The sequence below is a fragment of the Ursus arctos genome, unplaced genomic scaffold (genome assembly GCF_023065955.2).
Source record: "Ursus arctos isolate Adak ecotype North America unplaced genomic scaffold, UrsArc2.0 scaffold_2, whole genome shotgun sequence".
NCBI classification, from domain to species: Eukaryota; Metazoa; Chordata; class Mammalia; order Carnivora; family Ursidae; genus Ursus; species Ursus arctos.
The window spans coordinates 66,689,222-66,711,710 of record NW_026622874.1 but is presented as its reverse complement, the minus strand read 5'-3'; the positions used below and the strand labels follow the sequence as shown (position 1 = coordinate 66,711,710).

Sequence of the window (22,489 nt, the reverse complement as noted above, 5' to 3'; positions counted from 1 at the left end):
AAGAGGCTGCTGGGGACACGGGGAGCACTGGGCAGCCTCACCTGGAGGCACCAGCATCTCCTTCTGCTTCTTTCTCTTGCAGCCATCACGAGGCGATAGCCGGACAGGAGGCCGAGAAGGTCCCTGAGCGCCCCAGAAGGGCTGGTTTACACTCACTTGCTGGAGAAGGTCAGGTGCGGGGAAGGGCCCTTCTCACTCCCCCCATGAATGAGGCAGGGAGGACCATACTCTTCCCTAGAAAGTCGCTCCCGCCCACCCAGACAGGATCTCTGTGCCGCAGGCAGGGTGAGGGCGGGAGGGGCCGAGATAGGGGTGGAGGCGCAGGGTGAGGGGCGGGGGTTCAGGGGACAGGATCGAACCTGGGGCTGTGCCGAGCTCCGACAAGCGGAAGACTGAGGGCAGGATGCTTGGGCTCGCGGTGCGGGCTGGGCGAACGGCACCTGCCCCTTATCTAACAGACCCCTTTGGCAATGATGTTGTGGGGGGTGGACCCAGGGGGGTGGGGCTGCAGGTGTTGTGGTGACAGCCACGCGTGAGCGTTCTCCAGGGCCCCGTGTGCCCCACGGGGCCTGGGGTCCTGGGTCTGGGTCTGGGGATGTCTTCCTGAGGCCTTCATCTATGTCACTCCTGTCCGCTGGCTGTCTCCTGCTCCACCAAGCCTGGGGACCAATGCGGCCACAGTGACAACGGAACTCCCACCCTGCTCACAGGGACGCAGCCCGCCGACAGGTCCTACCCCAACCCCACCTGCCCGCTGCCCTGCTCTGCATTACCGCACATCCTCTCCTGAGTCCAGCGGCCTTTGGCTGGCTTCCAGGCTGAGCCCGACTCCACGTGATGGCTGAGGGGTGGTGGGGACAGTCACCGCGTTGTCTACTGCTTTCCCAGGAACCCATTTCCACGATGGCTGTCCTCTCACCCAGCCCTCTGCCCTGGACGCTAAGGCGCCAGCTGTGACCCCGGGCCTGTCCTGGCCTCCACTGTGACCTCGCTTCCCGCAGCAGAGCTGCCTTTGGGTCCTCTGATCGCGTCTTCCGCCTGCCTGCTCTGTACGCTGTCCACTGTCCCTACCCCTGGAGACCCAGGCCCCCTGTCCTGGCCACCCTGCCCTGGCCCCCTGTCCTGGCCACCCTGCCTGGCCCCCTGTCCTGTCCATCCTGCCCTGGACCCCTGTCCTGGCCACCCTGCCCTGGCCCCCTGTCCTAACCACCCTGCCCTGGCCCCCTGCTCTGGCCTCCGTCCTGGCCCCCTGTCCTGTCCACCCTGCCCTGGCCCCCTGTCCTGGCCGCCCTGCCCTGGCCCCCTGTCCTGGCCTCCCTGCCCTGGCTGGGCTCTACCGGGTCCGCAGTCTTGACTGCCAAGTGCCTGTGCTCCCCAGCGCTTGCCTGATGGTCATCCTGCCAAACCCGCTGCCCTGTGGGACACCCGCAATGTCTGGTTCTGTTTGTTGGTATGTTTTCCCCTGAGGTCGTTCAGTTTCCCCAGAAGAAACTTCCGGCTGCTTCCCCTGGCTCCAGGGCAGGCTTGGGGGAGGGAGGCTGGAGGCCCCACCACGTGCTTGCAGATGTCGCCCTGGGCCCTGTTCTAGTCCCAGGCGGGTCTCCCTGCACCGGGAGCCTCCCAGGGCTGCCCTCCCCACGCACCCATCACTGGGCTGTGGGATTGGGAAGGTCCAAACGCCTCCAGCAGAAATGAAATGTCTGGCCACGCGAGAGATCTGCACAAACAGGTCGCAGCTGAACACGTGCGGTGAGGCAACTTCACCAGACTCGTGGCTGTCCGAATTTCCAAGGGAGGGTCCTGGGGTGTCTGATCACCCTCAGTGACTACCCAGCCTGCTTTCTGCTCTCGAGCTCACTTTCAGTTACCTTGTGTTCAAACCAAGACGGGGCTACGTTGTTATTTTAGACCTGCTCGATCTCCTATCAGATTGTGGGCGCAAACTCTCCCGCACGTGCAAACCTAAAGATACACTTCCAAAAATTCTCAGGTCGGGGCGCCCGGGTGGCTCAGTCAGTGAAGCGGCTGCCTTCGGCTCAGGTCATGACCCCAGGGTCCTGGGATCGAGCCCCGAGTCGAGCTCCCTGCCCCACGGGGAGCCTGTTTCTCCCTCTGCCTCTGCCCCTCCCTCAGCTTGTGCTTTCTCTCTCTCTTTCTCTCTCAAATAAATAAATACACAAATAAAATCTTTTTAAAAAGTAAGTAAAAGAAACACATGAAACAGACCATAAAGAAATGACAGGGCTGCAAAGCCACCAGTCGGGTCCTGGACCTGAAGCGGGAGGCAGAGCTGCAGGGCGGTGAATCGGGCAGGAGGCCAACGTCAGGAACAGGACGGGGGTGAACACACACTCGACCGGCTGTGAACCCCGAGTTTGCCGTCAGATGCAATGGGCACCGTGAGGGCAGGCACAGCTCAGCACGACTCGGGAGGACGAGGGACGCCCGGACAGACGTGTGACCACCGAGGAGCCGCGTGTGGGCAGCGGACAATCGCCCCAGACGACGGAGTACAAGTTAACACACCAGTCCCGCGTGGTTTCCCGGAAGAACGACACTCAGCCCTCCAGGGCCAGACCACCCCCACGTCGTGCAAACCCCCTAGGCAATGGAAGGAAGAGGAGGGATCCCCGGCGAGTTCTGTGAGATTCATGTCGCCCCGAGAACAGCACCGTGCACGTGTAATAAGGGACATGTTCAGACCACGTTCAATGATGAACGTCGATTCAAGATCCAAGAGAAAACGTGAACAACCTGACCCAATACCGTCTTTAAAACGTCACAATAAGACGGAAGAGGGTCCAAGCCAGGATGGTCTAACGCCAGAAAAATCTACTGGTACAACCGGCCACCTTCACAGAGCAAGATAAACAACCTGGTAGTAATCTCAACAGATAAGGGAAACCCGTTTGATTCTTTTGGCTGATAAATTCAACCACCGCTTGTGATAAAACTCTCAGCAAACTTGGGCCGAGGGGGACTTCATAGATTCGGTAAGGAGGAATCTCGCCAGGGCCTGCAGCAAAGGTCCTGCCAAGTGCAGAGGGACCCGGGAGCCCTCCTCCGCGTGCACACGGGCCCCTCGGGAGCCTCCGGGTGTCATCTGAAACCAGCCGCACACATGGAAGGCCGGCAGAGACTGTAGGCAGAGGCAGGCCACTCCACGGGGGTAGGTGGCAGGGTTCCTAAGCAGTGGAAACTTGTGTCCCTGTACCCGCCCGCCAGGGCCTGAGAGGTGGTGTCGGGAGAGGCCTTCCCTGGGCTCAGTCCCCATGCAGGTGTTCCCAGAACCACATCCCTACCTCAGGGCTGTGTCCTTGGAGCAGCGTCTGGGAGTGAAAAGGCCAGTGGAACCCACATCCCAAGGACAGGGGAGCGGGAGAGGAGCCTCCCGTTGTCCAGATCCAGCTCCCGGGGCAGCGGGCGGTCTCGTCGCTTCCCGTCCGGACAGAAGCCCGTGCGCAGAGCCGGCTCTCCCGTTTCCCCTCCCGGCCCCTGACAACCTCAGATCCACTTTCTACGTCCACGGCTCTGCCTGTCCCGCACATCTCTACACACAGAACAAGACTGGGTGGCCCCTCCGTGCAGCTGAGTCACTGAGCATCAGGCTTGGGACCAACAAATCCCCTTAAAAAGTTACAAAGTTCCTCACGTGCAGGCGCTTGTGTGGTTGAGTCGGTGAAGCGTCTGCCTTCGGCTCAGGTCATCATCCCGAGGTCCTGGGATCGAGTCCCGCATCGGGCTCCCTGCTCAGCAGGGAGTCTGCTTGTCCCTCTCCCCTTCCCCAGCACCAGTGCACCTGGGTCTCTCTCTCTCAAATAAATAAGTTTCCTCACGTAGATGCTGTGTGGGTCACTGGCTCCCGTGGTTCCGAAGGGCCCCTGCCTGCCGGTCCCTCCGCCACCTGCCTCTTCCTACTTGTTTGAACTCTCACTTGCGGCCGCACAGCAGGCGCTCTCGGCCCTTCCATGCTCTGGTGTTGGGTCCGGGGGGGAAAGGTTCAAGGGGTGGTGGCCAGCCCGTCGTGGGCACCCAGGGGACTGGCACACGAGGAAGACGCACACGCATGGCCGTCCTTTTAGCTCGCAGCCCCTCCCAGCAAGAGACGTGGGGGTGCCTTACCTTGCCCGCTGCTTCCTGCCTCCTGCCAAGTTTCAGGGTCCCTTTCGACCGGAAATTCCATTCCAGCCAGGAGCACACCTGTTTGCAATGAACACTTTATCTGAACCCAACAGTTAGAGCCACGGCTGTCTTTGCTCCTTCTCCACACCTGTGCTAGCTTCCTGGGCTGCAGGTCAGCGTGGGGTCAAACCCCAGACGCCCCTCCACGTCCCGGCAGATCTGGGTGGGGCGGGGTGGCTCCCCCTACAGGCCCTGGGGGCGGCGGGAAGCCCAGGGCATCCGGAGCTCACGGCCGCATGACTCCAGCCTGGTCTCCGAAGCCTGGCCGCCTCCTCTCCGGCGTCTCCTTGTCTCAAACCCCCTCTCCTTTGTCTTCTAAGGATGCGCGTCTCTGGATGTAGGGTCTACCTTAAATCCAAGACGACCTCATCTTAAGATCCTCAACTCACAACCGCGAAGACCCTGTTTCCAAATAAGGTCAGGTTCACAGGTGCCCGGGGTCAGGAAGATGACACTGTTCAGGCCACCACCCTGCTACTTCCTCCAGGGTTCATCGGAGCTTCTCCTTCAGTCGTACACCCTGTGGGACACCGAGCCAGCCAACCTCCCCGGCCTGGTCCTGGCAAAAATGCCCCATTGACCCAGACCTCACACCTGACTCCAGGTAGGCACCCCGTAAAGATAAAAGAATGCAGGCTACTCCCATCCCATAATGACAGGACCGGCTCAGACTCCCAGACCTTGAAGTCACCTGGGCCCAGGGCTCCTCCCGCCTTCGCAGGTGTCGAGGTGCCCAGGACACTACAGGTCCCACATCTGGCCACGGCGGCCCATGGCCACTCCCAAGGGGCGGTGTTCCCGCGTCCTGCTCTCTGCACAGGCCCTTGTCCTAACCTTTCCAGGACACCCTGCGCGTCTGCGCTCCAGGCCAGTGCGGGCGGGAGGTCTGGGGTGGAGGCTCAGGGCACGTTGTGCACCCCGCCCGACACACTGCCCGCGCCGCACCACCTTCTCCCGTGTCTCTGGCCAGAGGGGTCGCCAAGGACTAAGGCTCCCTGTCTGTGTGTGTCTCCCGAGTCTCCTCTCGAGCAGGAAGGGGGCCGGGCTGGCGCTCCGTGGGCATCGGGGCACAGGGGCTCCGGGAGCTGCGGGGCCAGCCTCCCCACCTGCCTCCTCCCTCAGGGGACCCTGTGCCCCCGAGAGGCTCTGTTGGATCCGGAGCCAGGGCTGCGCAGGGAGAGCTGCTCTTTCTGGCACATCCACATGCTCATGCGCAGACTCCCACACTCATGCTTGCACACACGCCCACACACATGCTGTCACACGCTCCCACACTCTGACACAGGCTCCCACACTCATGCTTACACGCACAGGCACACTCACACACACGTTACAAGCCCCACAGAAAGTAAGACTCTTGCTCTAGAGAGGTGTGCTAGCCTCCCTCCCTGGGCCCCTCGGCCCCCAGATGCGATGGGGGCAGGGAGGCAGGCGGCGGCGGTGGGGGGCCTGGCTGTCTTTGGGAGGCAGTTCCCAGCTGTCTGAGATCCCGTGGACAGTGGACTCTCTCCCTGCATGCAGCCAACGTTCGGTACACAGTATAAAAAGGGCATCCCGGCACCCAGGTGGGAACTCTGCTCTGGTGGGTGAACAGCCCCGGGCTCTGGGCTGCTGCGATGGGCTGTGGTTTCTGCACCCGCCAAGGGGAGACGAGTGCCAGGCATCCCCTTGTGGAGAATGGGTTTCTCTAGCTGCCGAGGTCTGCTGCCACCAGAATGGCCGTGCCTGGACTACAGCCATTTCAACCGGGGCACTAGACTTGAGGGCCAGAAGACCTTCTGCTGCGGGCTGCCCTGTGCAATGGAGGGCACTTAGCCGTGTCCCCAGTCTCCATGTTGGAAGGACCCCACAGTCTGGCACCCAAAACTGTCTCCAGACTTACACGATCGCCCCGACTGGGACATGTGGGTCTGGACAGGCCATCCAGCTGGTCCGTTGTGTCTCCCCCGGGAGCTGCTCTGGGCCCAGCGGGGGATGGATGGGGCTAGAGGTGCAGACGAGCTTGGCACCATGTCCCCAACCCGGGGGGGAGGAAAGTCTGACCAGACCGCACCCACTTCCTTGGAAAGAAAGATAAAAAGACTCCCAGGGAGGGCCAGGGAGGGAGGCTGTGTGTCCATCACAGTGAGGAAGCCGATTGACTGTCAGACCCCTGAGGCTGGCTTCCCAGACCCTGGGATCTTGCCCTGGTCTCCTGACAGCGGCCGTCCCCCTCCTCCCTGCAGATGCTGTGGCTGCTGCTCCAGACCCTCTCCCTCCTGGGGGACTCCGTGCCCGCTGAGATCCCGGGTGAGTCCTAGCCCTGCACAGTGTCCCCCGCCCCGGGACCCCAGACCTGCCCTCAGGCCAGCCAGCCCTCTGACCTAGGTGAGAACGGCCCAGAATCTCTGGCTCTGCGGGACGGCATGGCCAAGTCCCTGTCCCCTGCACATTGTCCCCCCAGCATCCGTCCCTGAGAGGGAGTTGACCGGTATCGTGGGGGGCCACAGTGCCCCCCAGGGGAGGTGGCCGTGGCAGGTCAGGCTGAGAATCTACGATTACTACCGGGCCTCCCGGAAGCACATCTGTGGGGGCTCCCTCATCCCCGCCCAGTGGGTGCTGACCGCCGCCCACTGCCTTTTCCCCTGCTGCCCAGCTCTGGGTGGGACGTGGCGGGGAATCAGGAGGTATAAAATCTGGGCTCACGGGAGGATTCTCTCTGGAATTGCCAAGGCCATCCCCGCGGTGCCCAGAGGACTGCCCTAGGAGGACCCACCGCTGTGGCTTCTTTTTGACCCCAGGAAGGATGCCGACCCCGCAGCCTACCGCATCCATGCGGGGGACGTGTATCTCTCCAGGGGCAGGAGGCTGCTGGACGTGAGCCGTGTTGTCGTCCTCGCCAGCTACATCGACGCCAGTCTGGGCGTGGACATCGCCCTGCTCCGGCTGTCGGACTCTGTGGAGAGCACTGCTGACATCAAGCCGGTCAGGCTCTTGTAGGCCCAGCGTGAGGTCACCCCGGAGCACCAGTGCTGGGTGACTGGCTGGGGCGCCATCAGGATGCACGGTGTGAATGGGGCAGGGGCTGGGCAGGGCCTGTCCCAAGCCTGTCGTCCCCCCGAACTCCTGGTGGGCGGGTGGCTGCAGGTTCCAGAAAGGAAAGAGAAGGGGCTGCTCGCACACTGGTGGCGCCTCCGGCTTCACCTCCCGCCACCCCATGTGCTCCACTCGGGAGGGAGGTCCGGCCCCCGAGGCTGGAGGGTTCTGTGACCGGCTGACAGCTGGACTGGGCTCAGTCCTGGTATGGGGAAATGCAAACGCTTATTTTTTTCCACAGTAAAAGAAGATATTTTGGGGGGAAAACCCAGAAAAACCCGCTGCTGTTTTCTTTCTGGTCCTTCCCTAGGCAGAGTTTTGGGACTTTAGAGGTGGGCAGAGTCTCCTCCGTCCTGGGGCCCCCACAGTGGTCCGCCAGTCCCTGGTCGCCTCTCCCCCCGAGTTGCTGCCTCTGCCTTACCACCCGCAGCAGGTGAGGGCACAGGTGGTGGACGGCGCCCTGTGCGACCAGCTGTACCACCAGCAGGGAAGATCACGAAGATCGTGGGGGACGACAGGCTGTGCGCAGGGACTGAGGGCCTGGACCCCTGCTACATGAGTCCCGCCCTGTCTCCACCCCCTGCCCCGCCCCGGCGGCCACACAGCCCTCCCTCTCCCCCTGCAGGGCGACTCCGGAGGTCCTCTGGTCTGCGAGGTGATGGGCGCTTGGTACTTGGTGGGAGCGGTCAGCTGGGGCTACAGCTGTGCCTGCGTGACCTTCCCAGGGTCCACGCGCACGTCCAGACCTACGTGCCCTGGATCAGGCAGGTCTGGAGGTACCCCTGACCAGCAGGGAGCAGCGGCACCTGCCTCCTCCCAGGGCTGCTGCTCCAGCCTCAGCCCCCTCATGCTGGCCTGGTCTCCACCTTTTCTTCTGGCCATCTCAGTGCCCAGGGGCTTCCCCGACCGCTGGTGACAGAGCAGGGAGATGCTGGGGAGCAGGGTGAGAGGCCCCTGGGGCAGAGGCTGCCTCCCTGTGCTGTCTCTGTCAGATTAAAGAGTTTGAGGAGTGACCAGAGTGTGGCCAGAGTATTTGTGGGATGGGCTGAGCACGGGCAACATGGCTTTCCGTGGGCATGCGTCCCCCCAGGCTTGGAAAGGGCGAGCAAGCATCTCAGTGTTGGCTCCACTCTGGGGTCACAGCCCACAGCTCTGTCCTGCACCGGAGCTCACCATATGGTATTGCGGGTGGTCGTAAAGGGGGCTGATCTGAGTCCCAGGATTAAATCCACCCACTCACCCACCCAACCATCCATCCGTCCGTCCATCCATCCATCTGTCCGTTTGTCCATCCAACTTCTCTTGGAAGGTCTGTTCTCTGAATTAACCAATTGCCATGCCAAATTGACCTGGATATGATGTGGCTATTTCTCCCCGTCCAGGGAGATGTTTGCTTCTCTGGCTATCACTTAGCTGAGACCCTGACCCTCTCAGGGTGCCCTCGCTGGTTGGCTATGAGTTCCAGATGCTGGGCACAGCCAGGGAGAGATGCCCGTCGGCAGCTGGGCGTGGGGCTGGAGGCTGAGAAAGGGATCAGGGAGCTGGCTCAACAGAGCTGATGCTCGGGCCACAGGGAGTGGGGGCCAGAGGAGGCCAAAACGTGGGTGTGCTTTCTTGGGCTGCCCCAGAGCGGGTAGCAGGGCCACGATGGAGGAGCTCCGGGTACTCACCTTGGGAGGGGTGTCGGGAGCCGGCCCTGGGGGGGTCACACCCTCGCGGGCCTTGCCCACCATCCTGAGTAACTAGTGACCTCTGTCCTATGCATCTGTAAAGCTCACGGCTCTAGGCATCGGCAGAACTAGGAAGATTTTTCACACAGATGGACGAACAAGTCAAGTATGAGTCCGTGCCCAGGAGGAAATGGGAACAGCTGGAGGTCTCCCTCGCTGGGGGAGGGCCGTGCAGATGTGCTCCGGGAACCCCGTGTGAGAGGAGCCCGGGGTCTGGGGTGATGAGAAGAGGTGAGAACCCGTGGCCCCAACAGGGCGACATCGGTCAGCACCTGGCAGCTTCTCTAGGCCAGAAACTCCTGGGCCTGGGTCGTGTGGATCTGCCAGCCGGCCGGGGGAGGTGCGCGGTGTTCATGACAGCCGATTACAGTGCAGAGGCTGGGGCCTTGGCGGGCAGCACGGCTGGTAGGATCTGGGGGGGGGGGGTCTTACTTCTTGCCCGTGACCTTCCAAACATCTGCATCTTCTGTTCTGAAACATAACATGTTTGTAACCAGAAAAAACAAAAAGTTATGCTTTTTATCATGACGACAAGAGGGAAATTTTCTGGTTGGGTTTTTAAACCATGTAAGTGCGAGCCTGTGCCACCCCAGTAAAGCGCTCCGTGCAAAGGCCCTGGGGCTGGGGAGGGGGCGGCTGAGCGGGGCTTAGTGGGGCTAACACATCCCGGAGCTCGATGGCAGTGGGGGGGCGGCACTGGGAACGTGTTACGTGGCACCGAGCTGTGCACTTACACTGCTCACAGGGGTGGAATCGATGTTACGTGTACGTGAACATGATCAAACACCCAAAGTCCCCAGCACATGTTCCTGCATTTACGGGGGGCCCAGCGAGGCCCGGGGCCAAGGGCACAGCCTGAGCCGGACGGAGGGCCGCCCCCCAGTACGGGACGCTCTGTGAAGGGACAGACCTCTTGCCCCACGGCTAACCCGCCGGGGCTGGCCCCTTGGCCTCTGCAGGCCCCAACCTTCCACCACCCACCAGCTCCCTGGAAGGATGGAGTTTGCTGGAAGCCCAGAGGCCACGTGGGGCAGGGGCAGGAAGGGGAGTGACTGCCTGAGATAAAACAGCTCCGGTGTCTCCAGCCTCGCCAGAGTCAACAGGGACACGGCTCCCCGGGGCTGGCAGCTCGTGGAACCTCCCGGTCCTTCCTGCTCCATGTTTGTTCTGCACCCGGACCAGACAGATGCTGAAGGTCACTCTGCCCGGGCTTCTCACCTCAGATCCCACCCCACTCCGGGAAGCCTGACCCCGGACCACCGGTGTGGCCTTGCCTTGCTGGCGCGGCCTTGTCCCGGAGCCTGGGGCTGAGCCCGGGAGGGCGAGGAAGGGACCAGACCCTCTTCCCTGCATGCAGGGCAGAAGGGGACAGAGCTAACAGCATGACAGCAGAACCCCCGAGGGGCCCGGCTGGGAGGGGCAGCTATGTGATGGCTGTTGCCCACCAGTGCGTCCCAGCCTGCGGCCACAAAGGGGAGAGGCTCCAGAGAGGATGCCCATGGTGTCAGGGACAGTAACTTACTCTCAGGGGGGTCCTGTGGTCACTTCCTGGCAGAGGGGACAGGGCTCTGGCCTGATGGGTTCTCCAGCCAGAGCAGGAGGAATTTACCCCCAGCTGCTCTGAGCACGGGAGCACAGGAGCACGGGAGCATGGGGAGCACGAGAGCACGGCGAGCACGAGAACATGGCAGGTGGAGCACCCCCCCCCCCCCCACCGCCGGAAGCAGGGCTGGAGGAGGCAGCTCTGTGTCGGGAGCGGATCCCATCCCCGCCTGGGGCCTGGGCCACACAGGGCTCTCAGCTACAGCAGGGCCCACGTGACAGGGGCGGCTGACCTTTCTTATCCGCACCTGGCCAGGCACGGAGGGAGTGAAGAGCTCTCCCAGGCACATCAGGAACCAACCAGTCACCTTCGCTGGCTGCCAGCACCTGGGGAACCCCAGATCCCTGTGCCCCCAATCCCTCTGCCTGACCCCCACCCTGGCACCCTGACGTGGCCCCCACACCAGCAGCCAGTAGTTTCCTTCCCTGCCCCTATGCTTCCAGGACTGCCAGGGACAGGGAAGAGGTGGGAGGCCAAGGGGGAGGGGCTGGGTGTAGCTCCAGGCCAGGGTGACATTACGCCAGAGTCAGATGTCACCGAGCCTCACGGAGAACCTGGAGTCCCCGCTGGGCCCTCGGTAGTCTGTCCAGGTAAGGAGGGGGGTCTCCCGAGAGCAAAAGGGGGAGGCTTCACCTCTCCAGCCCCAGCCCCCATCTCTTCCTGTGGTCATTCCTGGGACTGGGGTGGTGTGGACCCCCACAAGGCCAGAGTCACAGGGGCGATGCTGGCATAGGACATGCTAGCGGCCACCTGCTTCGTCCACTCTCTGGAGCCCCTGGTCTTTGCAGTGGGGAGACCTGTGGGGAGGCCGGTCCTGCAGCCCCAGTGCTGGCTGGGGCCCAACACCCTCCATCCTGCCTCTGCTTGCAGATGTGGCTCCTTCCAGTACTCCTCGTGCTCCCCATCCTCGGAGAAAGGGGTGAGTCCCAAGGCCAGAGTGCCCAGCTACCTGCAACCCGGACCTCTGACCCTGGGGACCCAGTCCGTGGCCCCTCCGAGCCCGGGGCCTTCTCCAGCCACACACACCCTCCACGGTCCCTCCTGGGCTCCTTTCTTCCCAGCTCCCCGGGAGACGGCATGGGGTGGGGTACACATTCAACCCAAACTGTCCTTGGGGCTGCAGAGCATGTGCCCAGCTGGTCTGTGTGCGAGAACCCTCATGCATGCGTGCCCTTCCGTAACCTTCAACTCTCAGAGCCCGTTCCCTTGGATCAGCTCCTCTGCAAAGGACTCCAGAGGAAGTTGAGGCACAGAATGGAAAACCGAGGCTTCCTGGTGGCCCTCCCCCGCCCCCGGTGCCAGAACCACAGACAGGGCTTTCCCCGACTTGTGCATTTAAGCTTCACAATCACAGCCGTGCAAATGCTGCCCACAGGCAGGCAGACTGGAGGTCGGCCTCCTTCTCCAGCCCCGGGGCCACCAGCCACCCTGGGGGCTGCTGATGTCTACATTACTTACAATTAAGATGAAAAATTCAGCTCCTCGGTCCCAGGGCACACGTCCTTCCCATGCCCAGGGGACTGGACTGCACTGGACCGCTGTAGAAAGTTCCGCTGGGCAGGGCTGTTTGTGATTCAGAAAGCTGACTGCGGGCTACTGAGTCCAAGCTGGAGGTGGGAGGAGGGCCCAGCTCTCCGGCCCCGACCTGGGCCCTGTTTTCCCAGAGGAGGCCGTGGGTGACCCTGTCTCTCCACCAGGGAGCAGCTTCTCCCCGGAGGCCCGCATCGTTGGGGGCGTGGCAGCGGCGCCCCGGCAGTGGCCCTGGCAGGTCAGCCTCCGAGACCGGGGCCAGCACATCTGCGGAGGGAGTCTCATCAGCCCCTGGTGGGTGCTGACTGCTGCCCACTGCATCTCCAGGTGAGTGCTGCCTCCCCCAGGGCTGCGGCCGGCAGTCACGTGGGGAAGGGCATCTGTGGATCTGGAACAGCAGGCCGGCCCCCAGGGCTCCCGGGCCTTTTCCGCTGCTGGCAGGTGGCTCGGAGCCCTGTGGGCTGGCCTGGCGCCTGCAGCTGGGTCTCCCCTTCAGGTGTGTGCCTCAGACGCTGGCCATTCCCTTCAAACTAGGAAAGAAAACAAATTTTAATTATTTGACAATACTTATAAGTCAGGAGCTTTTTTTCCAGTTTTTGCAACTCTGGTTAAATGCACAAAAAAAATTAATCATTTCAATCCTTTCTTGGTGCACAGTTCACACTGTTGAATGACCACCCCACCGCCCACCCCAGAACTGCTCCGTCTTCCCAAACTGAAGCTCTGTCCCCACTAAGCACTCATGCCCGCCCTCCCCAGCTTGGCGCCGGTCCTCCACTTCCTGTCTCCGTGGTTCTAACGACCGCAGGGACCGCATGGGAGCCGAATACGACAATGTGTATTCTCTGGGGTCAGGCCGGTTGCACCGAGGAGAAGGTCTCGTGGGTCGTCCAACGGCATTACACGTGTCAGAAATTCCCTCCTCTTTATTGCTGGACACTAGCCCACTGTGAGGATGGGCTGTATTTCGTCCATTCAGTGCCCCCCCGCCGTTTCAGCAGTTGTGAACCCCACTGCTCAGCACGGGTGTAGGAGAAAGTAGAGAATGTTTCAAGAGCCAGAAGCCCTTTGACGATACTTGAAAACGAAAAACAAAACCAAACTGTCATAAAGCAATCAGGTACCGAATTCTATATAAAGAGAATTCACAATCAAGGTCGGTCTCTCCCAAAGCCGAGGTATCGTGTCAGCTTAACCTCAGCAGATGTGATAATTAAGATAGAATCGGCTGGTCCAAGTGTCATTTTGGGGTAAATAAGCCTTTTAGGATTCTGTCGGTGCTGGGGCCTTTCCTGGAATGTCCTCGGTAGACGTCAAGTCCTGGAAATACTGACTGAGGTTACTGGGGGCTTCCCGCCCCAGAGCACTGTCCCTGAGCACACGCGTGACAACCACAATTTGCTTAAGATGGTATGATAAGCAAGAGGCCGAAGCGGGGTATGGACCCAGTGAAAAGGGACATTGGGGTCAGGGGCAGTCCTGCTGGGACAACTCAGCCCTCCGGCCGGCACAGGCATCAGGCAGAGAGAGAGCGGCTCCCGGAGGAGCTCAAAACACTTTCATCAACAAGTTCGTGTCTCCTCCATGCTTTCGAATGGGCCCTCCCTGTGGGAGAGCCCCTTCCTGCAGCCCCTTCTAGGTCACTGCCCTCCCGCTGTCCTCAGATGCTGGGGAGGGGGCCTGCTGACGGGCTCCGTCAGTTCCGCAGCCCCCCAAACTCAGCTCCCCCAACTGGCACCCCCGCCCTCTCTATGGGGCCCTCACCCCAGCCCCTGCCGAGAACATTATCTCCCTGCCCACCACTCCAGTGCAGCCCGACCTGCTCCCCCAGGCCCCCTTGGCCATCTTGGCGCTGTGCCCCAGCTGCCCGTCTGGCCCAGGAAGAGCAGGGCTGTGTCCACTCTGTCCCCCCCAGTAGAGGCCCTGCCTCACAGAGGGTTCTCCACAGTCAAAGGCTGAACCGCCGTGTCACCTGGAGCTGGAGTTGACATGGGAGTCTCTCCCTGCAGGACAGGGTCTCTCAGGGACAAGAGCCCAGAGGCTGTGCCCTGTGTTCCTCACGCCTGGATCTGACACAGAGGGCCAGGGTAGAGCAGAGCGTCCGTCAGCACCATGCCCTCTCCGCCTCAGAGCTAGCTGGGCGAAGCCAAAGCCACCAGCGCATGTCCTCAGAGCCCACCATGTCCTTTCTGCTCCTTGCCCAGCTTCGCGAACCCGCAGGACCTGAGGATCCAGCTGGGAGAGGCTGTTCTGTACACCAGTCCCCGGGACTCCATCTCCGCGTCTGTCGTCCGCATCATCCAGCACCCCTCCTTCAACGGGGACGCCCTCCAGGGTGGCGACGTGGCTCTGCTGAAGCTGGCGCGCCCCGTGCCCTTCTCCAGCGCCATCAGACCCATCCCTCTGGCTCCACCGGGCTCCGACTTCCCCGCAGGCACCCTCTGCTGGGTGACGGGCTGGGGGGACATCCGGCAGGACGGTGGGTGAGGGGCACAGGGCTGGGGGCTGGGGCCACAGGGAGCCGCCCTGAGATGAAGGCATTGCGAGGGTGCAGTGAGTCACCCCAGTCTTCTCTCTGCCCCTCACCCACCACAGAGGCCAGCCCAGGCCTCATCCTGCGCTGCTCGGCCCTGCTTCGGTCCGGCACCTGCCTCCCCCGCCCACATGATAGGAACGTCAGCCCTGCGGAGAGGACCCGTGGAGACGCTGCTCTTAGCTCTTCCCGGAGAGCAGGCTGGGGGCTCGGTGGCACACCACGCCGCGGTCCAAGGGCCCCTAAGCCGCTGTCCCCTGTGTCCCGCAGTGGCCCTGCCTGAGCCCCATAGGCTGCGGGAGGTGGACGTGTGCATCGTTGGCCTGGAGAGCTGCCGCAGGCTCTACCACCCGGAGCCCATCACCAAGGAGATGCTCTGTGCTGGCTCCGTGCAGGGCCGAAAGGGATTCTGTGAGGTCAGTCCCCTCTGGCCCGTGTTCCTGCCCCTGACCCACCGCAGGTCTGGGAGAGTCACTGGACACCTGCAGGCCTCAGTTTCCCCATGCGTGCAGTGGGAGTGAGGGAGTGGAGCCCCCTCTTTCTCAGGGAATCTGTGACGCACCTCCTCCGTGCTTAGCAAAAGGTTCTCCCAGGTCACCTCTCTAATCCTAAGTGACCCCGGAAAGCAGGCTGGGTCCTGGACGTGGGGCAGGGGTGGCATCTTACGATCTAGCTCCACGAAGTTGGGGACTTTGCTCACCCAAGGTGGAACCGCATCTGGCTTGGAGCTGGAACTTGACAAATATTTCTTGTAAGAATGCGTCCGGGGCCATCCTGACAATAAAAAGCAGAAAGTGTGGGATCCAGCTGTCACAGGGCTGTGAGCAGGTGCTGCAGGGGCTAGAGGGAAGGGGTCCAGGCCCAGAGACGCCCTGCGCCTTGTAAGGGACGCAGTGTGCCCTGGAAGAAGCAGGCAGGCTTGGGAATAATAATGATGAAGACTGCATCTCAGCACTGCTCTTACGAGCTGTGCAACCTTCAGCAAGTCGCCTGACCTCCCTGAACCTCAGGGTCCTCAACTGTTAAAAAGGAGGCAGCTAGAGCTGATACGGCAGCTGCCGGGAGGAACAGCTCAAAGATGGAAACTCAGGGTACCGCACCTGCTACCTGGAGCCCCAAGGGGGCTTGCCCTGTGCGTCCTCCCCTTGCCTCGGGCATCCGGCCCCTTCCAACAGGCTCCCTGATGTTAGCCTCAGTCTGGGAGCTCCCATCCCTGCTGCACAGACCTGAGTCCCACTGGACCTGTTTGTTATCCTTGCTTCTTTCAGGGCGACTCCGGGGGCCCCCTGGTCTGTCAGCTCAGGGACAGGCGCTGGGTGCAGGCAGCCGTGGTGAGCTTCAGCCGGGGCTGTGCTGAGCCCGGACTCCCGGGGGTGTACGCCAGGGTCTCTGCCTACCGGGCCTGGATCCAGCGCCACCTGCGCCCGCGGAGGAACTTCCGCAGGGGCTGACCCCGCCCCATCTGTCTGCCGTTCTTACGTCTCTCTCCCACGTTCCTGTGCACACCTTCTCCCTTCTGTCCCTGCCTCTCGCACTCATCCATCCCCCCCACCCCGCTCTGTGCCCCCTGTTCCCACCCACCCCCATGTGGCCAGCTGACCACGGGAGCCCAAGTCCTGGCTCTAGAGGAGAGAACGGGGAAGTGGGGCTGGCAGTTTGCCTTGCACCTGTTTGAAGCAAAGAGCCAGGACCAGGATGGAAGCACAGGTTGGGGGTGGGGGATCCCTGGGGGCTGCTAGCACCCACCTGCAAGGAATAAATGCTTGGTAACCTGCTCTTCTGGCCGGTTCTTCCAAATGTCGCGGAGAGGGGCAAGACCCGCGCTTGTCCCAGGCAGAAGACCACAAGGGAGCCCTGCGTGCTGGTGGTCGTCTGGGGGGCAGGTGTGGGCGGGGCCGGCCCTCAGAGGAGAGGCCTAGGTCTCCCCCTCGGCAGGGGCGGCTACGAATTTGTAAGACCCCTTTTTAAAAGAAAACAACTATTTTCCGTTCTTTCGGAGTCTCTCTTCAAGAGTTTTCGATTTGCTATTTAACGCCTGGCTCCCCGAGACCTGGGGACCCCCGCCAAGTGAATGCAGACCCCAGGAACGCGGTGCGTAACCGGGAGGGCCGCACGCCGCTCTCCGCAGCCCCGCCCCACGGCGCGCCCAGGAACCCCGCCCCCGCGGCGCCCCGCCCCCGACGCGTCCTGTCCCGCCCCCTCCCCGCAGCCCCGCCCCGCTCCCCGCAGCTCCGCCCCCCGCGGCGCCCTCACCGCCCCCCCCCCCGCTCCCCCCGCGGGCCCAGGACTCCCCACCCCCCGCGGCGCCCCGCCCCCCACTTCCAGGAAGCCGTCGCCAGAGTCCCTGTCCTCACAGCCATCCCGTGTTCCCGTGGTCTCCACCACAGATCAGATGGGCATGGCGCCCACCTGCCCGGCTCTTCGGTCCTTCCTAACGGTCCTCTGTGTGGCCAGGGCCTCATGACGAAGCCGATTAGGGGCCCTGCGAGGGGCCCGACTTGCCTGCACCCGCCCTGGCTTGAGAAAGAAACTCCAAAGACCATCTGTGTGGCCCCTCCACGTCTCTGATACCGTGCCCTTTCTGTCCCCTTCGACAGGAGGGCAACCTGAGGCCCAGGAAGGGGTGTTCTGTCCCGGCATACCTCCCTGCCCTGGCCCCCCAATGCCCTCCTGGCCCCGTGGGGTCTCCTGTAGCCCAGTAAAGGGGGTTCATGGGCGCCTGTGTGGTTATGGTTTTCGGAGGTACAGGGACACCCCAAGTGTAGGCTCACCCGCTGCCCTGCCCCCCTCCCGGGCCCCAGGCCTGCTCCGGTCTGCAGCTCTGGGCTTAGAGGAGCCTAATTCTGTCTTTCCACCCCCACCCTGTCCCCACTGAGCCACTCTTGGTGAAATACCCCTCCCTCCACACTTCATCCAGCCCAAGGCCTATAGAGAGAGGCCTAAGAAAATTCTAGAAGTCATCACCCCAACTATGGACAATGATTACCCCTGGGTGGGATGGGAGAAGGAGGAAGGAAGACGGATTTCTCATTTTCTTGTCTTGGCATGTCTGTATCCATCATGAGTCTGCAGTGGGCGTGTACTACATTTGTAATTAAAAATAACTTCTAAATTACGTGGGAAAAGGAGCAGCCTGTGTGCCTCCCCATAAGAGGTTTCCTGTCAGTGGGCAGTCGAGGGGAGAGTCTGACTGTGCAGAGCCAGGGCCCTGGGTGTCCTGTGCTTTGCGGGGTGGACTCCCGGTGCCGCTCTCTCCCCCTCCCTTGGTGGGCTGCAGGGACAGGAGGCGTTGGGGATAAGGAGAGGCTTGGATGTGCAAAGGTGAAGAGGGCTCCTGTCTCGGCCGTCCTAGAGCCTCCCGTGACATGGAGATCAGTTCTAGAAGGATTAGAGGTAAAGCTTGTGTGTACACGTAAAGGAATAATAATTAAACCATCAGTCTATAAACACAAACACCTCCAACTTCAAAAAGCAGACAAAACAGTGTTCAGCAACTGTGAAAAACAAAGTGTAAATGCATTCATTTAGTTTAAAATCTCCGGATGATGAAAAGAAGCCTAGAGCTCAAATGACAAAGGAGGGGCAGAGCTGCTAGAGGAGGCCAGCCACCGGCGACACAGGGAAGCTTCTAGCTCCCCCAGAAGTGAGGTGAGCACAGCCCTCAAACAGAAACAGCCCAAGGGTGCAACCTGTTACCAAAAACTTCAAAAACGGAGCATCTCGGGGTGCCTGGCTGGTTCAGTGGGTGGAGCGTGTGACTCTTAATCTCAGGGCTGCGAGTTTGAGCCCCAGGCGGGGCGCGGAGCCTACTGAAAATTTTTTTTAAAAATAAAAAATACATTAAAAAATTGAGAATCTGTTGTGCTTTTCTCCCATAATGTAGCGAATAACACCTCTATTGTACTATGTCTTCCCGATCCCATGTATTATGTTACCTGTCGCAGATCCTGGGTTACAGTTGGCTCGAGTCAGAGTTAACGCGGAGAGAGCACACGTTCCTCAGAACCACGGCAGCAAGTGCAGAGCTGGACTCCGTTCTGAGCAAAGCAGAGACAGGTGGGGATTGACAGCCAAGGCACAGGGGCTTCCGAACGGGCACTTACACGAGAAGACATCTGGGGAATTCCGGCTGAACCAGCCTGTGGGGCTCCTGCACGGCCAGCGAGGACCAGGCTGGGGAGGGAAGGACCGTCATAAGATGTGGACGGTGACCAGGTGCCAAAGGCAGGGACTCCTGCTAAACTGGAGTTTGCAAGGAAGTGTGCAGATAGGCCCAGGAGAAGTTTTGACGGAGCAAAGGTTCCTGGTCGTTGGCCATTGATGGAGGGAGCACTGGGGTCAAGGACTTCAGGGAGGAGAAACTGGAGTGGCCTTCCTAGAAATAACGTGGCATAGCCACCAGGGGTTCTCTGGGAATCCGATCCAGGTCACCATCTCAGACCGTCCCTGGGGGCCTCCCTCCTCCTCTGAGGGTGGCCCACGGACATGAACTTCCTTAGGGGAGACAGGGCACACAGTGAGGACGGCACCACCGTCCCTGGGGGCAGCCATACCCGAAGGCCTCCCGAGGGCATCCTTGCTCTACATCTGGGCAGGGGAGATGAGCAGCTGCAAGGAGAGCTGCCTCAGGGCCAGGGACCGGCCTGCCGAGAAAGGGAGGGACCCTCCAACATCCAGGTCCCAGTCCACGCAGGACTGGAGCCCCGATCCACTGAGGGGAGACGGCAGGCCCTGCATGCAGACTGGAGCCTCTCTTGCCCCCACCCCAGCTCGTTTGGGATAGGTCCCTTAGCCATCCAGAGCCTAGGAAGCCATGCCCCCCTCGGGAGGTGACTCGTCCTCTGCTTGGCGGTATGCCCACCCTTGGTGTCTGGATGGTGGGGACACATGCCACATGACGGCCTTTATCATCTGAATCATCCACTTCCTTCACCCTGGACTGGAGGACGCAAGGCCCCTCCTCTGACCACATCCTGGCCAGGAAGGATAAATGGGTCAGGGACAGTGGGCTGGGTTCACAGCAGCAGTGGTCAGCCAAGGTAAGTCCCCCACCCTGAGTCCCTGACATCTGGGTGTTGCTGTGGAACAGAGCGGAGGAGCCCGAGATCCAGAGTATCGAGACCCAGCCGCCCAGGCCTTGACTGATCCAATGATCCCGGGGCAGGGGACGCGTCCTCTGCACACCGTCCCCTGCCGACCCCCAGCCCGGCCCTGCTGCCCTCCCACCTTGCTCCTTTCAGATGCCGAGTCTGCCAGTGCTAGTGCTGCCCCTCCTGGGGAGCCTGGTCCTCGCGTCCCCCGGTGAGTCCTGATGGTGAGCCTGCCCTGTCCCTGCCCCCTCACCCCACATGCCCAGTGACGATTGGGTGGTTGAGTGCAGGGAAGCCCAGGGTTGTGAGGGCACAGGGAACAGCTGAGCCTGGGGCCAGGCTGTGACCTGTGCTGACGGCGCTTCCGACCCCAGTTTCAGAGCAGGCGCTGGAGCGAGCGGGCATCGTGGGGGGGCATGAGGCCCCTGGGAACAGGTGGCCCTGGCAGGTGAGCCTGAGAGCTCACCTCGGGTACTGGCAGCACTTCTGCGGGGGCTCCCTCATCCACCCGCAGTGGGTGCTGACCGCCGCGCACTGCGTGGGACCGTGAGTGGCCGTGGGGCGTGGTGGGGCGGGGGCGGGGCTGGGCTCTACCCGCACCCCCAGGGGTCCAGCAGCCTGCTCAGACCCCCTGAGTGGCTGCCTGCTCTCCCCAGCGGTGTCATGTATCCTGAGGAAATCAGGGTGCAGCTGCGGGAGCAGCACCTCTACTACCAGGACAGGCTGCTGCCTGTCCACCGGGTCATCATGCACCCCGACTACTACATTATCGGGAACGGGGCAGATATCGCCCTGCTGGAGCTCGAGGACCCCGTCAACATGTCCGCCCACGTCCAGCTGGTCACCCTGCCCCCTGCCTCGGAGACCTTCCCCACGGGGACGCCGTGCTGGGTGACAGGCTGGGGTTATGTGAGCGATGGAAGTGAGCATCGGGGACAGTGGGAGGGCTGGGTGAGCAGGGCAGGTCACATCCTTGACCCAGCCTCTGGGACCCCCCGGGGGCGTCAGGGTCCCGAGGGACCGGCTCAGGGCAGGGGTGGCTTTCCCTCCTGACGCCGCGTGCTCGCCTCTGCCCCCAGCGCCCCTCCCGCCGCCATTCCCCCTGAAGCAGGTCAAGGTGCCCATCGTGGAAAACAGCATTTGTAATATGCAGTACCACCTCGGCGTCAACACGGGGGATGGCGTGCAGATCGTCCGTGAGGACATGCTGTGCGCTGGGAACAGCAAGAAGGACTCCTGCCAGGTGGGTCCGCGAGTCCTCCCCCAGCCCCCACCCTCCCTGCCTCGCGAGCCCCACTGACCCGACCCCTCCCCAGGGCGACTCCGGAGGGCCGCTGGTCTGCAAGGTGAGGGGCGCCTGGCTGCAGGCGGGCGTGGTCAGCTGGGGCGAAGGCTGCGCTCACCCCAACAGGCCCGGCATCTATACCCGCGTCACCTACTACCTGGACTGGATCCGCCAGTACGTCCCCGAAGAGCCCTGAGCCCGGCCCCGGAGCTGCCACGCGGATGGGTGGAGAAGCCAGCCCGACACTGCCCCAAGCCACTGCCTAGGCGGCGTCCTTCTGCCCACCTTCCCTGGGCCGTGTCCAGGGAGCCCCGGGGGGTGCGAATGCTCATTAAAGTGCATGATGGTAGACACGCTGTCGCTGCGGCTCTGGGGTGCGGGTCACCGAGGGAGAGGGAAGGACTCCGGCACAGCCAGGGGCAGCTGCTGTCACCATGGGACCTGAGCACGGGCGGCGGGTGCTGTGAGATGCCCCCTGCCCAGCCCCTTGGACGAGGGCCCATTCTCAGCTCACGGCTCGCGCCTCTTGGGGAGTGACAGCATGCGTTTGGGATGGGGAGAGCAACACGGACCACTGAAGAGATGTTTCTAGGGACACCCAGGCACTGCGATGGGGTTGGGGGGGCACCTCCCCGACACGCCCTGTCCCGGCTCTTCCCGCGCCCCGTCATGCCCCTGCCTCTCTCCCCGCGGACACCTTGCATCCGCGTGGAAGGTGGGGCGCTTGGCCTCACGCTCACCTTTGGCTGAGTGTAATCAGCGAGCGTGACGTCCCCGGAGCCTCGCTTTCCCGGCACGCGGTCACGTCTCACGGCCGCGCCACTCCTGCCGTGCCCGGTGTGCGTGCTGCTACGGGCAGTCGGGCTGTCTGCGCTCGGGGTCTCAGGACCAGGTGGCTGTGGCCGGTCCTGTGCGCACCCCCAGTGTCCGCGGCGCATGTGGGGCAGGGGCTGCTGAGGTCTGGCGCCTGCGCGTCCTCCGCGCGCTACACGAGGCCACGGGCTTTCGCACGTGCCCCCACCCCCGCCACACGCAGTCGCCCCACCTGGGGACGATCCAGGAGGACGCTGGCCGTTCCCGGGTTGCTGCTCACGCCCGCGGGTGGGCGTGTGTTCTGTGTGGAGCTGCTGCGCACTTAGGATTGCTCCTTGGCAATTGCTCCCAGGTGGGAGGCACACTGCCCGCCAGGCCCGCTGGGAATTGACAGCCGCTTGTGCAAACCGTTCCTGTTCTCCGCCAATTGGGAAATTCGGAGTTGCAGATTTGTCATTCATTTTTGGGTCCTTCTATAAAGTAGGGTATTCTCCTGGCCTCTGCTTTTCTGTTTAGACACAATCATGCACATAAACGTATGGAGAACTAAATCAACACCATCTTTTTGGGAGTATTCTGGGTTCTTCAGGCCAGAAAGAACTTTCTAGATCCACATTGACCTCTCTCCTCCCAGTGATCAGATGCAAA

General features: G+C 62.1%; 3 protein-coding genes across 5 annotated transcripts; 2 read left to right on the top strand and 1 right to left on the bottom strand.

The window, feature by feature from the left end:
- Positions 1-2,707: 2,707 nt before the first annotated feature.
- Positions 2,708-16,786, bottom strand: LOC113245099 (uncharacterized). 2 transcript variants are annotated; one of them, XM_057315490.1, is made up of 6 exons: positions 16,400-16,780; positions 15,354-15,427; positions 12,049-12,650; positions 8,928-9,458; positions 6,988-7,302; positions 2,708-4,200 (listed from the first exon to the last, which is right to left on the bottom strand). In XM_057315490.1, exons 4-6 carry the CDS (start codon positions 8,988-8,990, stop codon positions 3,931-3,933), a joined length of 648 nt encoding a protein of 215 aa, XP_057171473.1. In that variant the 5' UTR covers positions 8,991-9,458; positions 12,049-12,650; positions 15,354-15,427; positions 16,400-16,780; the 3' UTR covers positions 2,708-3,930. The 2 variants fall into 2 exon arrangements, with proteins under 2 accessions (XP_057171473.1, XP_048080892.1); XM_048224935.2 differs by having other exon boundaries at positions 2,708-9,458; positions 16,400-16,786.
- Positions 9,209-16,104, top strand: LOC113245178 (tryptase-like). Its single transcript, XM_044379068.2, has 5 exons — positions 9,209-9,392; positions 12,255-12,447; positions 14,325-14,599; positions 14,924-15,069; positions 15,922-16,104. The coding sequence occupies exons 1-5, from the start codon at positions 9,209-9,211 to the stop codon at positions 16,102-16,104; spliced, it is 981 nt and encodes a 326-aa protein (XP_044235003.1).
- Positions 16,787-19,676: 2,890 nt separating the features above from the next.
- LOC113245122 (tryptase-like) lies at positions 19,677-21,592 on the top strand. Of its 2 annotated transcripts, none has more exons than XM_026485014.3 (6): positions 19,677-19,692; positions 19,894-19,954; positions 20,118-20,289; positions 20,400-20,665; positions 20,823-20,986; positions 21,060-21,379. In XM_026485014.3, exons 2-6 carry the CDS (start codon positions 19,894-19,896, stop codon positions 21,222-21,224), a joined length of 828 nt encoding a protein of 275 aa, XP_026340799.1. In that variant the 5' UTR covers positions 19,677-19,692; the 3' UTR covers positions 21,225-21,379. The 2 variants fall into 2 exon arrangements, with proteins under 2 accessions (XP_026340799.1, XP_057171129.1); XM_057315146.1 differs by having other exon boundaries at positions 19,685-19,692; positions 21,155-21,592.
- The last annotated feature ends 897 nt before the right edge of the window (positions 21,593-22,489 follow it).